Below are 17,699 nucleotides of genomic sequence, written 5' to 3'. Positions count from 1 at the left end.
AAAATCATCTCCAGTTCCAGTTCCAACATCTTCTGACCTCTCACGGTACCAGGCACACACATAGTAGACAAACATATATGCAGGCAAAACAAAACATATACATAAAAATATATGAAAAATAATAAAACAAAAATGTTACATTTTATACACACACACATACACAGTTATCAGAATACTCTGTTGGCTTTTAAAATTGTCCTAGTAAATTACTGAATGAGAGTGCAGCAAAATAAAAGGGGCACAGTGGCACTGGCCTTGAGCCCCAGCCACTTAGGAATCTGAGGTTGTCCTTAGGAAGCTGAGCCCAGGAGTTTGAGGACATCTTCATAACAAAGTAGCAACACAGGGAAACCTTGTTTCAAGAGAGAAGAAAGGCCTTGGGAATGGGTTACAGGAGGGTAGCAAGGAAAAGAGAAAAACAATGCAGTCATTTACTTCTAACTCTGTTTTCTACTTTTGTGAGGCTCACCTCCTACATACACGTGCAAACAACCGAGGAGCCTATCAGTGTGTGGGGAATGCCTGTAATCACAGCACTTCATATTGTAAGACCTGGGGTCTCACAGCTCAGGAGTTCAATCGTGCCCTTTCCAGAAACTCCCCCAGACCAAGACTCGTTGCAAAAGCAAGAGGTTTATTAACCATTGTACAAGGGGGTCACCCCTGCCGGTCAGCAAAGAGTGGCACCTTTGGGAGACAAAGGCCTTTAGGTTTTTAAAAGAAAAATTGCGGGAAATTTGAAGTTGCAGTCTTGGCAATTTAGGATTGGACGAGGAAGCTATAAAGTAAGATAATTGGTTAGTCTTAGGTGCTCAAGCTTGGCCAGTCCTGCCAAGTGTGGATGCAGCTGCAATTGAAGGTGGGGGTGGTTAGCTCATCCTTGAAGATTAGGGGCTGCGGACTTTTGGCTGGAGGTCAAAAGCTACTCAGAAAAAGTCTGGGTTTGTTGCTAAAAAACACTATCTCAAAGACAGGAGTTTTTCTTCTTGCTGAGTGAAGGTCATTGCTTGCTTGCCTTTTTTTCTATCTGTCCTCATAGATAGGGTCACATTTTTCCATTCTCTGGAAAGGTACTAAGAGGCTTTAGCTTAACCTGAACCTAAAACTCAAAACTATAGGCTTTAGAAGACATACAGGTTACAAAGTTAGTCTAACCCTTTCAATATCAGGCAAGAGTTCAAGGAAACCTCCAGGTGCAAATGTATTGTGGTCATCAAGTTAACATTGCAATAAATGTATTGAAGGCAGAAATCATCATACAAATAAATCAGAAACTTGGGAGCTGTAAAGCCTGAAGAAGGTAAAACAAAAAATCCAGCACAAACCAGGCATGGTAGTGCACAGCTTTCATCCTAGCACTCAGGAGGCAGATCCAAAGTAGATCTTTGTGTGTCCAAGGCCAGACTGACCTACAGAGCATGTTTCAGACCAGCCAAGGCTACACAGTAAGAAGTGTCGAAAGAAAGAATAAATGGAAAAGGAAGGAAAGGGGGAAGGAAGGAGGGACAGAGTAAAAGAGGAAGGAAGGGAAGGGTGGAGGAATGAAACAGAAAAATCCACCACAGCTCTTTAGTACAAAAAAAAAAAAAAAAAGAAGAAGAGAAGATGTCAATGAAGAAAAAGGTAACAGTAATAAGGCAGTGTTGTCACATTGCTGTGATCTCAGCAGAGTTGGGGGCTGGCCTGAGCTACAGGAGCAGGAGGAAGAGGAGGAAAATGGGGAAAAAGTAAAAGGCCTTTTATTCTTAAAGATCACTAGCCTGCCAAGGTGTCCAAATTCCACAAAATCCTCACTTGAAGGGCTGGAGAGGTTGCTCAGTCATTAAGAGTACTGGCTGTTCTTGCAGAGAACTAGGGTTCAATTCCCAGCACTGACACAGTAGCCCACAACCATCAATAATACCATCTCAGGGGATCCAATGTCTCCTGATCCTTCTCAACAGCCACCAAATGGAGACCAAGTTTTTAAGTGCCTGAGACTTATAGGCGACAGCTCATTCAAACCACATCATCCATAATGTATAAAATAAAATAAAATAAAATAAAATAAAATAAAATAAAATAAACAAGGTCTGGGTAGATGTCCCAGCAGTTAAGAGCACTGACTACGCTCTCTCTTACAGAGGATCAGGATTCCATTCACAGCATGGTGGCTCACAACTGTCTGTAACTCTGAGGGCTTCAACATCTTCAGGCCTCAACAGACACGCAAGCAGACAAAACGCCCATACACATAAAATCAATTCATTAAAAATAAATTCTCACTTGAAAATCAGCTAATGCCTGCCATCCGAGCACCAAGGAGGCATAAAGAAGCAGGGTTTCGAGTTAAAGTCCAACCTGGGCTACACAGTGAGACCCTACCTCAGAACATATACACTCATCCAAAAAATACAATCATTTTTCTACTTGTTCAACAAAAACATTATGTCAGTACTGACTAAGACGTAGAGATACTGCAATTAAAAGAACTGACCTGTGCACAGAGCAGTGGACAAGGCACTTAAAAAGTCACATAGCCACCCTGACACATCAGTGTGCAAAGGTCAGGGAAGACGGTAGAGCCATCTTCCAAAAGCCATTCACAGTTCCTTTTCCCCTAGCATCCTTCATGGTGGGGCGGAAGGGCAAAAATTCCAGATCAGCCTCCTTTGCAGCTAAAGATGGCCATGTGACCCACCTTTGCCCTAAAGTGTGACGGTAAGAATTGTCAGGCAGGACTTCCATGAATAGTATTTTGCTGTGGTTGTTGTTAAGACAGGGTTTCTCTGTATAGCCTTGGCTGTCCTGTACTCACTTTGTAGACCAGGCTGGTCTACAAACACACAGTGATCTGTCTGCCTCTGCCTCCCTGAGTGCCGAGATTAAAGGCACATGCCACTACACTCGGCTGGTTTTTGTTTTAATTTAGTTTTGATACAGGTCTTACTCTGTAGCCTGTGCACGTCCAGAACTCACTGAAGTCAATCCTAATGCTAGGATTATGAGCACAACCACTGCACCTGGCTCCATTCTTCCAGGGACAACCAGCTAGAATGACTAGCTTGAGTCCTTTGCTCCCTTTCCTCCCTAACTCCCAAGCACACACAAGGTAATACAGCATACACACATTTCAAACTGTGATGTCACAAGCAAGAGGGCAAACGTTTCCCACTGTGAGACAATGGGAGGACCTGAAATGAAAGGCCCTGCTAAGCCACAGGAGGAAAACAAATCCCTAGCTCATTAAGCCACTGGAGTGAATAACACTAGCCTAAGCCTGGCCAACACCGAGGTTCTGGCAGGGACAGATTCCTTTCTGGAGAATGGAGGAATCATCATTTCCTTTCATTTATTTCTTTATTCCTTTCGTTTATTTCTTCATATTCAAAATCAGCAGCAAAGAGGAGCATCTCCCTCACCACTCCAACCCCCTCTTCCAAGTGTAGTGTGAGATCTTTGTGACTGGGGTTAGAGACGGCTCGCAGTTAAGCTCACTGGCTGCTCCTACAGAGGACCTGGCTTCAGTTCCCAGCATCCACGTGATGGCTCTGAACCTTCTGTGACTCCAAGGGATCCAGCGCCCTCTCAGGAACAGCCTCCCCCAGCACAGCACACCTGCAATGTGTGCATGTAGACATTTATGTCTGTGTCTAGGGAAACAAAGCACCCATACACATAAAATAAGGTCCTGCGAGTACCCTGGACCCACCCAGGTCCTCCAGGAAAACACACACACACACACACACACACACACACACACACACGTCTCTAGTTCAGCCTCATCTGCAAAGTCTCTTGTTATATACAAAGGTCCAGGAATTAGTCTGTGGGCCTCTTTGGGGACCACGGTTTTGCCTGTCGTGGCTACTGTGGAAGAGCAGGGCTGGACAGTGTGAGCACTGGAGAAGGAAGTGTTGTGTTACTTGGTATGTGTATGGGTGTTTTTCGCCTATATGTATGTCTTCTGTGTACCACGTTCCGTTACTTGGTATGTGTATGGGTGTTTTTTGCCTGTATGTATGTCTTCTGTGTACCACATGCATGCCTGGTTTGTGTGAGGGCCAGAAGAAAGTACTGGATGCCTTAGACATGAAGTTACAGAGCCGCCATGCCAGCGCTGGAACTCAAACCTCTGTCCTCTGCAAGAGCCACTGGGGTACCTGCTGAGCCATCTGGCCAGCTCCCCAAATGCACTCTCAACTGAGAGCCAAGTCCTCGTTCTACATGGAGGAGACAGAACAGATGGCACAGAGCAGGGGCTCCCTAGCTTAGGCTTGAAGGACGGATGAAAATCTATCCTAAAGGTGAGGCAGAGGGTCAGTCAGGACAAAGGCAGAGAGAGAAGGGTGTGCTCACTCTTGGGGAAGCTACACAAGTTCACCAGCGCTGAGGCAGAAAGTGTGCCTGGATGAAGGGATAGCCTTGTAAAAACCCCGAGAACTTACTCTGTTTGTGTGGAGAGTTACAGATTGTGAATAAATGTGCAAATTTTGACTTAGGAGCAGAGAGCAACCACTTATCTTTAATGTGAAATGTAACTTGAGGCTGGTGGGGAAAGGCTAGAGGCAAACCAGTTGGTCCCTGAGGTGGTCTGGGTGGGGTGACCGACCTCTACTCGTAAACATTCACTGAGCACCTCCCCTGTGGCCAGATACCACGATATCCTAAGGCTAACAAAGCATAGGTCAGAACAAGGTCCCCCATCAGCCTGACAGGACCGGTGTTGGGGGAAGCTCAGGTTGGGGCACTGTAACTCCTGCCCCAGGCCTGAAGCACAGGGAGGGAGGGCCGGAGCCCCTGATAGTTAAGCCTCCCACTCAGCAGAAAGGGGTCCAAGGCTCTGCGGTAATGGGTGACTGGTGATGCCAACAGCCCCCACTTAAAAATAGTAATTTTATTTTTAATTGTGTATGTTTGGGGTAAAAGATACATGCGCATGTGAGTTCAGGGGGATCCCCTGGAACTGGGGTTACAGGTGGTTGTAAGCCACCTCATGTGGCTGCTAGGAATCAAACTCCTGTCCTCCGCTGACCCATCTTTCCAGACCTCCAACAGCCCTGTGTGTGTGTGTGTGTGCATGTGTGTATGACCCCCAAAAAATATATGCTTCCCCACATCTCAGGGTTATTTTATTTTATTTTTTCTTGAGACAGAACCTCTTGTAGTTCAGTGTGGCCTCAAACACTGTGTAGCCTAGGAGGACCTTGAAATTCTGATCCTCCAGACTCTACCTCCTTAGGGCTCCTGCACAGGCTCCAATGACATTCATCCAGTGCTGGGAACAGAACGCAGAGGCTTGTGAATGCGAGAGCTCTCTCTCAATCTCTCTCTCTTGTTTTTTGTTTGTTTTGTTTTTAGAGATAGGGTTTCTCTGTGTAGCCCTGGCTATCCTGGAACTTGCTCGGTAGACCAGGCTGGCCTCAGACTCAGAGAGCCACCTGCCTCTGCCTCCCCCTTGCGAATGTTTTAGGCACTCTGCCAACTGAACGACAGCCCCAGCTTCAGACCAGCTTCATGTATGTTAAATCAGTGCACATGGCAAGTGAGGAAGTGGGATGGTGGGGTTTGAGTTTTGAGCCCGTGCTCAAAATGTCCCCATGTGCTCTGTGAGTGGGGGTGGGGAGGTAGCTTCTGAAGTTAGAGCAAAATGTCGTGGTAATGGGCCAGTGTTGTGAATGTTCTAAAACCCATCACCGAATGCAGTCAAGAGGCCAACTTAATAATACATGAATCCTTGATAAAAAGACGAGTCATGGCACTGAGACATCTTGGGCTGGCTGGTGAACTCATCGCGGCCACCTCTCTCATCCGGGGCATTTTTTTTTTCCACTTTTTGCTGTAGTGGGATGCTGTGGCGCCTTTAAGGGGTGGGTGCTGGCTGGAGGTACTCTGACACTGAGCTATGCCCTCAGCCGCCTTTTTCCTTTAGAGCTAGACTCTCATTATGTTTTTCAGGCTGACCTTGAGTTGGTGACCGCCCCCCTCAGCTTCCTGAGTGGCAGGGTTTCAAGCCTGTGCAGTGGGGTCACAATGGAAAACTAAACCTATCTTAGCTCCTTCTCTCCTCGGTGCCAACGAGCCTTCGCGGCTATCTTCTGCTCGGCAATCAGGAGGTGGGCGCTGCGCTCCAGGCACACTCCCTTCAGCCAGTCTGGTCTCAGGCCTATGAGAGCAGGAGTCAAACAGGAGAGGGTGGGAGAGGAAGCCGCCTCTCACTGCAGAGCTTCTCTGCGGCGACTGGGCGCAGAAGCGGCGGGCAAGGGAACTTCGCACTGCAGAAAACAGCGGTGAGGGGAGCAGGTGGCGGAGAGGCGCCTCAGGATTCCTGTTTGGTGTGCAAACAGGGTTCAGCCTCTAAGGCAGACAACCGGCAGCACGCGGCAGGGCGCCGGGAGACATTCACATGCACCGTTAGGGGCAGAAGACGCCCCCAACACCAGAAGTTCCAGCACAGAGCAGGCAGGAGGGAAGCCAGGAGGTTTTTGTCGTCATTTGTTTGGTTTTTGCTGTGTCTGTCCTCCACCCTGAGCTTCTCACTTGCGGGTGCTTTTCCAGTGCCTGCCCTCTGCTCAGCCTCGGGAAGATGCTGGTGAGAGAAACGGAGCCTAGTCCCTGCCCTCGAGAAGCCAGCCAGCCCCCTTGGCTTGCCAGCGAGCGAGCGAGCGAGCGGTGCTTCAGAACATAACAGGCATCGTGCCTTGCAGAGAGGGGGCCCCCGTTGTCGTTTGTCCACGGGGTCAATGAGTTAATAGATGGCACAGTAATAAACACAATCGAGCACTGTGGGCTCACTCCGAGAACCGCAGACGGGACGCAGTAGTTGGAAAGGCTCGTGCCAGAAGCCGCTGGCTGCCCACTCACTGTCCATTCTTCCATTTCTTCCTTGTAACAGAGACCCCATTTGACTTGAGAGGGCTGTGTGCCCATATAAAGTACTCTATCTCCCAGCCCTCCTGGTAGCTGGAGGTGACTAATGGGATTAAAAACAGAAACTGTCAACAGAGGTTTCTAGGAAAGTGTCTCAAACTGCAGATCTAACAACTGCCAGTCACCCTGTTCTTAAAATTCCTGCCTAAAGCATAAATGTGATGGCTGGATCCCCAGCAGCCATTCTGGGCCATGGTACAAAAAAAATATCAAAAAAGTCTGAATCCCTGATGAATTATACAGTCACCAGCTGTCTCTAGACTGTTTACCTCTGCAGTTTTTTCACATGAGAGGTAAATAAAACTCTCATTTTGGTTAAGTACTAATTTAAGACTTTGTCCTCCATAGCATATCTTAACCAGTACAGGTTCTATGGAAGAGTCAGGCCTAAAATGATTGACGTGGGGATTTGGGGAATTGTGGGCATGCACCTCAAACGGCAGAAAGAGCACATGAGACGGCACCAGCAACAAGAATGTCAGCTTGAGGAGGTAGAGAAGAGCGGAAATCACAGAAACCCCAGCTGGTCCCTTTTCAGATATTTGGGGGAAGAGCAAAAGGACCAGGGACCACAACCAAGAAAACTGGTCTCCTCTGAAGGAACAACACAGTTATGGACTGAGCATGACGGGAGAAGGAAAACAAACGAACAAAATGACATGGGTGTGAGAGTTACGGGACGAGATGAAAATATGGGGGTGTGGCTCCGTGACAGAGTGCCCAGCATGCACCAGGCTCGGCCTCTTGAAAGGAAAAAAGGGAGAGAGGGAAGGAGGCAGGGAGGGAAGGGAGGAATAGAAAGAAGATGCAAAGGAAAATCTGTGGGCTTAACAGTTACCGTAACCATCTAAGAGCTGCTAAGCCCCCGCGCTGGGTGTCACACCGGGTGATTTCCATACATTTTCTCGTTAAGGCTTCACAACAAGTCTAGGATATGCTATCATTGCCACCTCCGTCTCATAGAAGAGAGCCCGAAGCTCTGAGGAAGTCAGAATGTCACCCCAGGGAAGTATGCCAACCCTGTGCCCCTCTCTGCTGTCCAGACACACCACTTTTCCAGACAAGAGAAATGGGGTTCGTTTGTGTTGTTGTTGTTTAAGATATTTTTAAGATTTCAAGGTTTTTTGTTTTTTAATGTTCCATCTCTCCAGTCCTAAGAGAAAATGTTTATACCATTATTTAAAGGCAGGAAAGTGGGGTCTGAAGAGAGGGCTCAGTAGTTCTGAGTACTTACTGCTCTGACAGAGGCCTGGGGTTCAGTTCCCAGCCCTCACATGGTGGTTCACAGCAGTCCTTAACTACAACCCCAGGGAATCCTTTGACCTCTCCCGGCTCTATGAGCGCCAGGCATGCACATGCTATTATTACATATACATCAATATATATAAAAAAAGTCAGGAAAATACATGATAATCCTAATGTGCGACAGAAAGATCTGGGCCAGTGGTTCTCACCTTCCGAACGCTGTGACCCTTTAATACAGTTCCTCAGGCTGCGGTGACCCCAGCCACAAAACTATTCCATCGCTGCTTCCTAACTGTAACTTTTGCTACTGCTGTGAATCATCATGCAAACATCTGATCCGAGGGGTTTCTGATATACGTACGACCCGCAAGGAGTCTCGACCCACAAGTACAAAACTGCTACTGACCAGAAGAAAATCAGCTAGACCAGCGGGATCACCTGGGGATGCCAATCTGAGCCAGTTACTGAGGACAGGGGGAGGATGGTGGCGGTGAGCGGTGGGAGGGGACAAGTCCTGGAAAGCCGGTGACTGGGGTCAGCTTTGGCCACCAGTGAGGCACAATACACCACCAGTGCGCGCGACTCGAGCAGCTCCGTCGTGGAGGCAGCGTTCACGTCACAGCACAGGCTGGCCTGGAGCTCTGACCCTCCCACCCTCGCACCGCAGGCCCCACAGGCACGCGCCACCATACCTGCCATCAAATGGTTTCCTTACTATCTCTCCAGGACAGGGGCTGGAACGGCATTATTTTATCACAGCTTCCGCTAAAAATTCAATTTGAATTAAGTTATTCAGACACATCCCTGAATGCAAGGAGTCCTTCCCAGAGCAACAATCTCATTAGTCATTGCCGGAAAGTGTGTGTGTGAGAGAGAGACCATCAGATTACAAATGAGTAATGTAACATGAGCATGCAGCAGGAAATGCATTTTCCATGACGATTAAAAATAAAAGGTCTCCATCAGAGGCCAGGCCTCCAGGTATAGAAACCAGGCCCCGAGCTGGATGGTGGTGCCTCACACGTTTAATCCCAACACTCACAGAGCAGGGGCTGCGGGATCTGTGAGTTCAAGGCCAGCCTGGTCTAGAAAGCAAGTTCCAGCATAGCCAAGGCTACACAGAGAAACCCTGTCTCAAAAAAAATGAGGAGGAGACCAGGCCCTGAACAGCTGGCCCAGCATGTACTGCAGGCAGGATGCTTTGTGCCAGCTCTGTGGACAGAGCCACATTCCAGAGCCAGATCCGAAGCTTTCTACACAGCTCTGCTTGGATCCTTCTGAGCCTCAGCTGGGCACCTGTAAGGAGGAACAGCCACTGCCAACTGCTCTGTCACCTGGTCTCCAACAGACTACAGCTTTAGTGTCCTCTGATTAGATTCCTGGAAAAGATTGTGGACACAACGGGAGCAGCCCAGATCTGACTCCTACATCCTCCTTGGGGTCCAGAGCATGAACCTAAGGTTGCTTTTAGGGTCCAGGGTAGACAGGAGCATAGCTCATCTTGGGATTTTCTGCCAGTCTAGGCTCCTTTTAAATGTGCTTGACTTTGTTTTGTTATTGGGGTAGAGTTCATGCCATGGAATATACATGGAGATCATAGGACAACTCTGTGAAGCTGGCTCTCTCCTTCCAACTTTCTGTGGGATCAAATGCAGATCTTCAGGTCTCCAGAGTCAGGTGCAAGCACTAAGCCATCTCTCCAGCTCACATTCCTTACTGAGATTTTTTATTTTTATGATATATGCTGAACCATGGCAGGCCCAAACTCATGATCCTCCTGCTTAGCCTCCCAAGTGTTGGGATTATGGGTGTGTGCCATTATGTCTGGTTCCTTACTCAGGACTTAACAACCGTCACCCATTAGAAAGGTGTTTTTTTATCCAAAAAAAAAAAAATCAAGGTTTCTACCCAGCAAAAAGACAGTGAAAGTGATGAGGGAGGGCCACCAACCTGAGCAGCCTCAGTCCTGAACACAGCTTGCATGAAGCATGCCATGATAAATGCTTGCTGAGTAGGACAGATGGATGGATGGATGGATGGATCGGTGGGTGGATGGATGGATGGATGGATGGATGGATGGCCAGCCAAGGGCCAACATAAGTAGAAAAATAGAGAGTCCTGGGATTGGGCTATAACTCAGTGGTAGAGAGCTTCTTTAGTACGTCCAAGGCCCTGGGTTCAACCGCCCGTATCAGAGGCAAAGGAAGAGTGTGTGGAGAGAACTCACCTCCACTGACCAAAGTTTAACGCAAGAAGGAAATGCCACCTATTTAAAATATTAATGATGTTTAGGTTGGCTGACCTGACGCCAGAATATCAGATGAATAGTTTCTGACAGTCGAAAGGACGCTGGACTTGGAGAAGCCACCTCTGAGCTTCGTTAGAGGGCAGCATTTGTGCCCACAGGCAGCAGACAGGGAAAACCACGGGCTGCAGAGGGAAGGGTGCACCGAGGACAGATCCCTCCGCTCTGTGGCAGGGATGGCGCGGCACGCCAGCACACAGGGAAACACCAGCCTCCGCCTGGGGGTATTCAGCTATATGAGCCAGGGCTGGCTGGCCACTGAGGGCAAACCCAGCACGCGACCTGCTCCTTGTGAGGCCCAGTCCACAGAAGCCCCATCGGTAGGTGGCAACCCTGATCCTCTGGAGTCTGGTAGGGATTTCAGTGATGATGAAAGCTACGATAACAAAGACATGCATGAACTTCAAGGTCACGATAAGCCAGGTGTGCTATTAACTCATCTAAATAACTTCCTAGTTTCCTGAATTCAGTCTTCACAACTGTCCTGGGTGGTACACACTAAAACTTGAGGCAGGAAGCTTAGCATTTGTTTGAAAGCAAGGGACCTGTGAACCAGACTGCCTGGGTCCAAATCCTCTCTACTCCTTTTGTAAACTGGATGACTGGTAGAGGGTCTTTTAAGCTTTCCAAGCCCCAAGACTCACATATTTAAAATAAAGTGGAAACAATAGTGGTTTCTGTCTCATGAGGCTGTATGTCATAAACTAATAACTAGGGCTAAAGTTCGGAACAGAGGCTAGCAAAAGTAAGCCAAGTGAGTGCAGTTCTTGCCATTGCTGCCTGTGGAACATAGGCAGAGACCTGGAAAGGCCGGAGACTCGAGCAGGGCCTCACATCCGGTGAGAGTGGCCCCAGGAAGACTCAGTTCTAACATATGACCCAACACATCAGATTCTCTCTGTCCCTCCCTCCAGTCACACCTTTGCCCCATTCCACACTCCCAGGGCTAACCAGGTTAGCCTGGGCTACCCTCATGGGCTAGACTTCCCTCAACCCCATCAAAGCAATAGAGACGATAGAGGAAAGATGCCTAAAGTGAGCTAGCACGCCTGTTAATTAACCTCTGATTTTATTCTCATGTGTGAAGAGAAACCCCGAAGAGGATAGGGTTATGGATCTGCTCTTTGCTTAGTAGAAAATGTCCCTTTTCCATGGAGGAGAGCCCTTTAGTTTTTTTATATGTTACCGTCCTTAAAACTCTGTGGCTAAGCCAAAGCCTGCTATATCATCCAATAAAATCTGCCTTACAGCTATGCCCTCTGGAGACAGATATGGCATGCAGTCACTGGTAAAGATGGAGAAATAACACATAGGGCCAATCCAAAGAGCCTCATAAGCCAAGATTAATGCACTGCCCTGGCTCCTGCCCTGTTGCCTGGAAGCTTCTAGAAAGGGCCACAGTTGTGCTAGGGAAACAAAGATGCCCTATAACAACCAAACCATCTGTGATCCAGAATACTTTGGAGGTAGGAAGTTTTGTAGAGCCGATTTGAAGAACACAGCCTATAGCACTAGCTAGCCCATGTATTCACGTGTTTACCACATTCCCAGACAAGTTCAAAGCTCCTTAGGGATGGCACGCATTTACTCACAGCAACAATATGAGGAAGTCCCATTTTACTGATGGAGAAAGTAAGCCACAGAAACGTCAAATAACTTCTTCCACCGTCACACAAGCACCGAGATTCAGAGACCGTGGCTTTGTTTTCTAGATACGGCCTTATTCTTATCCTAGGCTAACCAGGAACTTTCCGTCTTCTGGAGTGCTGGGATTACAAGTGTGTGCCATCACCCCTGGCATACAAATTGTATGTCACTGAAACAAAATACTATCCATGTGCAATGCTTTCTCATGTTTCCTTCTCCCGTTCTTTCTTTTCCCTTCTTGCTTTTGATGCTACGGGCTGAACCCAGGGCCTCGAGCACGCTAAGTGTGTGTTCTGTCCTTGAACTACACACCCTTCTGTTCTAGTCTGTCCTCTTACAAAGACATCACTCTGAGGGCCATGCATGGTGGCACACACCTTTAAGCCCAGAGCTGCACAACAAACAACAGCCGAAGGACAAAAAAACCATAAACACATCATTTTGGCCAATGAGGTAGCTCAGCAGACTTGGACATTTGTCACCAAGCCTGAGGATCTGACTTCTATCCTTGGGACCCCCATGTGGAAAGCGAAGAATCAACACACAGAAGTCATCCCCTGACCTTCACACATGCACTGTGACACATGCAATTCTACACACACACACACACACACACACACACACACACACACACTCAAATAAATGTGAAAACATAGCAGTCAACCAGCTTTCCTGAGAAAGCTCCCTGAGGTTTTGGATAGAGAAGGCAGGATCTCCACCTGCAGGTGTGTGTGTGTGGGGGGATTCCTATACAAGTTTGCCCTGAAGAGTGCCTAGAAGGGATTTTGGTGTTGACACACCTAGCCTACAGTGGGTCACAGTGACCCACTGCTGGCAGATCATGGGCCCCGGCTGGAACCTCAGCCCAGAGGAAAGAGAATCTTTCCACCCCCACCTACCCGGCAGAGCACCCTTGTGGTCAGCCCCAAGCCCGTGCATGAAGGTGCTGCGGAAGGGCTGCCTGCAGGATTAACAGTCACTCCTGGGGAAAATCCGGAGCACTGAGCAAACCCGACAGCGTGACTGATGCCGGACTTGGGAGCAACGGGACAGGTGCCAGCCATAAAGCGGCTGAGGCGACGTGAGCCTCCGAGGAGGGCATCTGAAACCTGGCAGCAGGGGAAAATCTCCAGCTCTTGCTTTAAATTAAAGGGGAAACATAAAAAAGGATTGCTGGCAGGGGCGGCAGAAGCATTACCTATGGGGAAAGCGGCCAGTAGCTGCTAATGAATAAGTGTAATTGATCAAAACAGATGACTTGATGGATCTTCCACATGTGCTTTTAGCCGAGTGGGCAGTTTTTCATTCAAATGCAAACTCACCCAGATACGACCCAATAATGGAGATTCTGGAACAATCCCAGAATCACTGATGTGTCTCCCCCCACCCCCACCCCGTTCACGGAGCAAGAAGGCGTCTGAAGTTTCTGGCTGCAACTCACACCAGACACCAATGTATGCCTTCCACATGCCTGCGGGGACCATGACAAGCAAAGGGGCGGTTGCATGCCATCCCTCAGCCCTGCTAACTCTCTCTTTACCTGTTTCTAACTTCCTGCCCGCTGAGAGCTGGGTAGCCTTCCAAATCCAATGCAGTTGCTCACCAGTTTAGAAATGGTTTATTGAGCAATGTGAGGACCACAGGGGGATTCGAAGACAACTGGGACCATACCCTGTCCTCAAGGAAGAGGGCAGATTGGAGAGGGAGCAAAGGACAGAAGACCCCAGCACCGGTCTCAGCGCACCTGCTGGAACACAGCTGGGCTTCCGTTTCCTGTATGATCAGGTGAGGCACTGGATCAAACAGGCTCTCTAGGAACCAGGACAGCTTGGAACCTGGGGACTCCAAGCCTGACCTCCCCGGGCTCCTGGGAAGCCTACAGATACAGACCCCAGGGCAGCCTTCTCGGAAAGAATGGTCAGCGAGGAGGAGCACTGGGCCCGCCGCATGAGATTCATGCTGGAGAAAATGCAGTATAACTTCGGAACATTGTGGAGAGAAAGACTAAGAAATCCGAGGAAATGGGAACTTCTAGAGCTTCGTCAGAGACTCTGGACTGGAGGACCAGTGAAGAGTGAGGGCTCCTGCCTAGGTCTGGGCAAATGCGCCATCCCACGATCCCCGGCACAGCCACCACGCCTATTTTCATAAACTCGCCCGAACCCCCAATTCACTTCGCACGCCTTCTTTTGCGTTCCACAGATGGCTTTACAGTGAAAAAAAAAAAAAAAAAAAAAAAAGGCCCATTCTCCCTTCTTCCCAACTGCCTAGGACTAAAAAGGCCAGCAGGGTCTTCCGTGGCGGGGTGCCTGCAGCCGGCAGAATGAGTCAGCCACGAGTACCTAGCGTGGGGGGCGCGCCTACCTGCAGAGAAGCCGTCTTCGTGGTCGGAGCTGTTGTGGCTGCAGTCGCTGCCTCTCTCCGGCGAGCTGTGACTGGGCGAATCCCGGTCCGGCAAGCGCAGGAACCTCTTGCGCCCCCACTGGGCGAGGTGCTCCCGCGCGCCGCGCCTGGGGGGCTCCTCGTCCGCCTCCAGCTGGTCCAGGTCCCGGCTCCGCCGCCGGTGGTGCCGCCAGCCTCCGGAGATGAGGTGCATCCAGCGGTGGGGGCTGCACGGCCGCGCCGGCCGCTCAGCCTCGTCGCGGCTCCCAAACCGGCAGGGGGCCACAAGTAGGTGGCCCAGGACGAATTTCTCATTCAAATCCACCATCTCAAAGTCGTGGTCACTGCAGTCGCCGCCGTCATCGCCACCCGAGGCGTCCGGTTCGCCCTCGTCCGAGCCCCGCCCCGCGCGGCCCCCGGGGGGCCGGTCCTCTCCGGGGCCACCGGAGCCGGGGCCATCGCGGCCGCCGAGCGCACCGTCCTCGCGGAGCCTGAAGAGCAGGCGAGGCTGCACGAGCTGCTGGTGGATGGCGGCGGTCAGGCTGCGCACGGCGCCCCCTCCCTCCACCGCCCCGGGCCAGGCGGGGAGGCCCAGGCACGCGTCGGGGGGCGGCGTGGCCACCTCCGGGGCCGGGCGCGCGGGGCCTGGGGAGGCCGGGGCGCCCCCGTCCTCGCGCGGCGGCGGCGGCGCGCGCTCGGCCCCGGCTGGCTCCTCCGCGGAGGCGCCCCGGCTCCCGCCGCCGCCGTCCCCGCCCTCCGGCCGCCCTCCCCGTGGCTCCATCTTCTCCCTAGCCAGGGCCGCCTGCAGGTAGCCGACTTTGAACTTCTCCTCGGCCAACACCTGTTGCAGCCGCTTCAGGTTGAGTTTGCAATGTTCGAGCTCGCGCTCCATGTCCGGCACCGACTCCAGCCTCATGACCGGAGCCTCCTCCCCGGGGAACTCGGCCTGCCAGTGGCGCTCGAACTCCTGCGGGTCCCACATGCTCGCCGCGCCGTCGGGCCTCCCGGGCCCGGCTCCTCGGCGCCTGGAGCTCGCTCGGAAGCCCGAGCTGTGTCGCAGTCTCCCGTCCCTCGCTTCAGTGCCTGGAGGAGAAAAAGAAAAAAAAAAAAAAGTTTTTCCCCTTCCGCCCTCGTGCCGTTTTTTTTTTTTTTTTTTTTCCTCTTCTTCTGGGTTTCGCCTTCCTGACGTAAGCGGCCGCCCAGCCGCAGGGGCGGGAGCCTCGGGCCGCAGGCGCCGGGAGCGCGGTCAGCAGCCGCACGGTGGGCTCAGGCGCGCGGAGCGCCGCGACGGGGGCGGAGCCTGGGCGGCGCGGGGCCGGGGCCTGCGGGGGCGCCGCGGAGCCAGGGCGGCGAGGGCGCGCGGGGCACGGCCGAGGCGCAGGCGCGGCCCGCGGCTCTCCGCGCGCCCTCCGCGGGTGCCTTGTTGCGCAGCTCCAGCCGCGGCGCGCCGTCCGCGCCCCCTCCCTGCGCCGCGGCGCGCGGCCGGGCGGGGGATGGGGACGAGGGCGCGCGCGGGGCGACGCGGGTCCCAACCCACCTTCCGCCGACACCTTCACCCTCCGCCTAGCCCCGCTCTCAGCAAGCTCTCCAAGATCCTGCCTGGCGTCAGGGAGGCACCCGGGACGGAGGAAAGAGGCGGGAAAGGCGTGGTGGCGATTTCCTTCAGCCTGCCGGGAGCCGGGACTTATCCATCGCCTTGGACTAACTTATCGAAGGGTCAGACAAGCCCTGATCCAAAATTGGAGACAAGACGTTGGTGTTTGGGCCCAAAGGCGGTGTTGTCTTCATTGCCCCTTAGGGATTTTCGGGAAGGGAATTTAGGATGGTCCTGTGACTTCAAAGCCGAGGGCACCCTTGAGTGACTTGAGTCAAGCTTTCCACTCCACCTTCTCTTTGCGTCCTCAGACAAGGCCGTTAAGGGTGGGGAACAGAAACAGAAGCTGAGGAAGGCACGAGTGGGCCACATGGAGAGGGCATCACCCTCCCTGGTGACGTTGACAGCCAGCAGAGATGCCCTGATACACTGTCTGGTGCTTGCTGGAGAGCAGAGACCTTATCAGTGATTCATGGGCTCCTTCATTTCAAGGATGAGGAAACTGATACCATTCACAGCGAAGTGACTCCAGAGCTAGAAAGTCTCCCTTTCATCTCTCACTCTGGGAACTGGAGCTAACCGCCAGGGGAACTTCTCTGCAGCCTCCCGCCACTTGCCTGAACCGCGAGCGGGGCCACCCAGCTGCCTCTTTTCTATCCTCTTCAATACACACTTCCAGGTTCTGAAAAATGTCCTTTATCTGATGTGTGTGGGGGGGGTGCCCATATGTACTGACCAGTGCCGACTCTTGCAGAGGTTGGAGGTCTGGTGTCTTCCTCCGTGACTTTCCCGCTCCACCGTAGGGTTTGAGACAAGGAAGCTCCCTGACCTGGGCTCCCAATATCTGCTTTTCGACTGGCAGGCAAGGAACCTCCCCAGGACATGTCTATTTTGCTCTCTCCCAAGTTCTAACTGGGTTCTGGGGTCTGAGCTCAAGTTCCTCATGCTTTAGAGGCCAATACTTTATCAACTAAACCATCTCCCAGCTGGCTAACCACAAACAGATCGGGTTTTTGTTCAAATTCCCTTAGTGATTCCCTGCTACCCACAGAGCAGGGTCCAGACTCACTGCATAGCATACGGGGTTCCTGCCAGGATTGGCCTCTGCCTTCCTCCTGTGCTTTAGCCTTAAAAACTCAATAGCAACTCAATGCTGTCCCCAAAGTTTCCTTAAAAACAAATATGTATTTATTCTTGGCCAGGCATGGTGGTTGGTACATATTCCTAATCCTTGTATTCAGGAAGCAGAGGCAGGTGGATCTCTGTGAGTCAGAGTCCAAAAAGATCATCTCAGGAAAGTTGGAAGGGGTTATCTTATTTTAGGTGTGATTTTTGCACTTGAATACCCCCTACACACTCACAGTCATACAGGACTCCCTGCATCGGAAGATGGCCAGCTCAGTGGACCTTGCCCGACATGCCTGTATCCCCACTAGATCCTGTGCAGAGCTGCCTTCCACTTCCTACAGCCACTGCAGTCAGTGACACCCTGTGTTTCCTCTGAAAAAGCACACAACCGCAGAGGTTTCCTTTTCCACTTCACGTTTCTGCTGCTTCTGCTGCTTCTTGCGGACTGTGACGTAGACTCGATGGCTGATCGTTGTTGAGGGGGAAAAG

The 17,699-nt window shown here is 51.3% G+C and overlaps 1 protein-coding gene across 1 annotated transcript in view; it reads right to left on the bottom strand.

Moving 5' to 3' along the window:
- Abr (ABR activator of RhoGEF and GTPase) overlaps positions 1-15,569 on the bottom strand; it is a 184,855-nt gene extending 169,286 nt beyond the window's left edge. The window contains exon 1 of the mRNA XM_021636989.2: positions 14,471-15,569. Coding sequence (XP_021492664.2) covers positions 14,471-15,470 — 1,000 coding nt within the window. The 5' untranslated portion in view covers positions 15,471-15,569. The remainder of the gene's footprint in view (positions 1-14,470) is intronic.
- Positions 15,570-17,699: the final 2,130 nt, after the last annotated feature.

The sequence above is a fragment of the Meriones unguiculatus genome, chromosome 7, assembly GCF_030254825.1.
Source record: "Meriones unguiculatus strain TT.TT164.6M chromosome 7, Bangor_MerUng_6.1, whole genome shotgun sequence".
Taxonomy (NCBI): domain Eukaryota; kingdom Metazoa; phylum Chordata; class Mammalia; order Rodentia; family Muridae; genus Meriones; species Meriones unguiculatus.
Note: the sequence above shows the minus strand (reverse complement) of the source record. Positions and strands in the feature narration are given on the sequence as shown.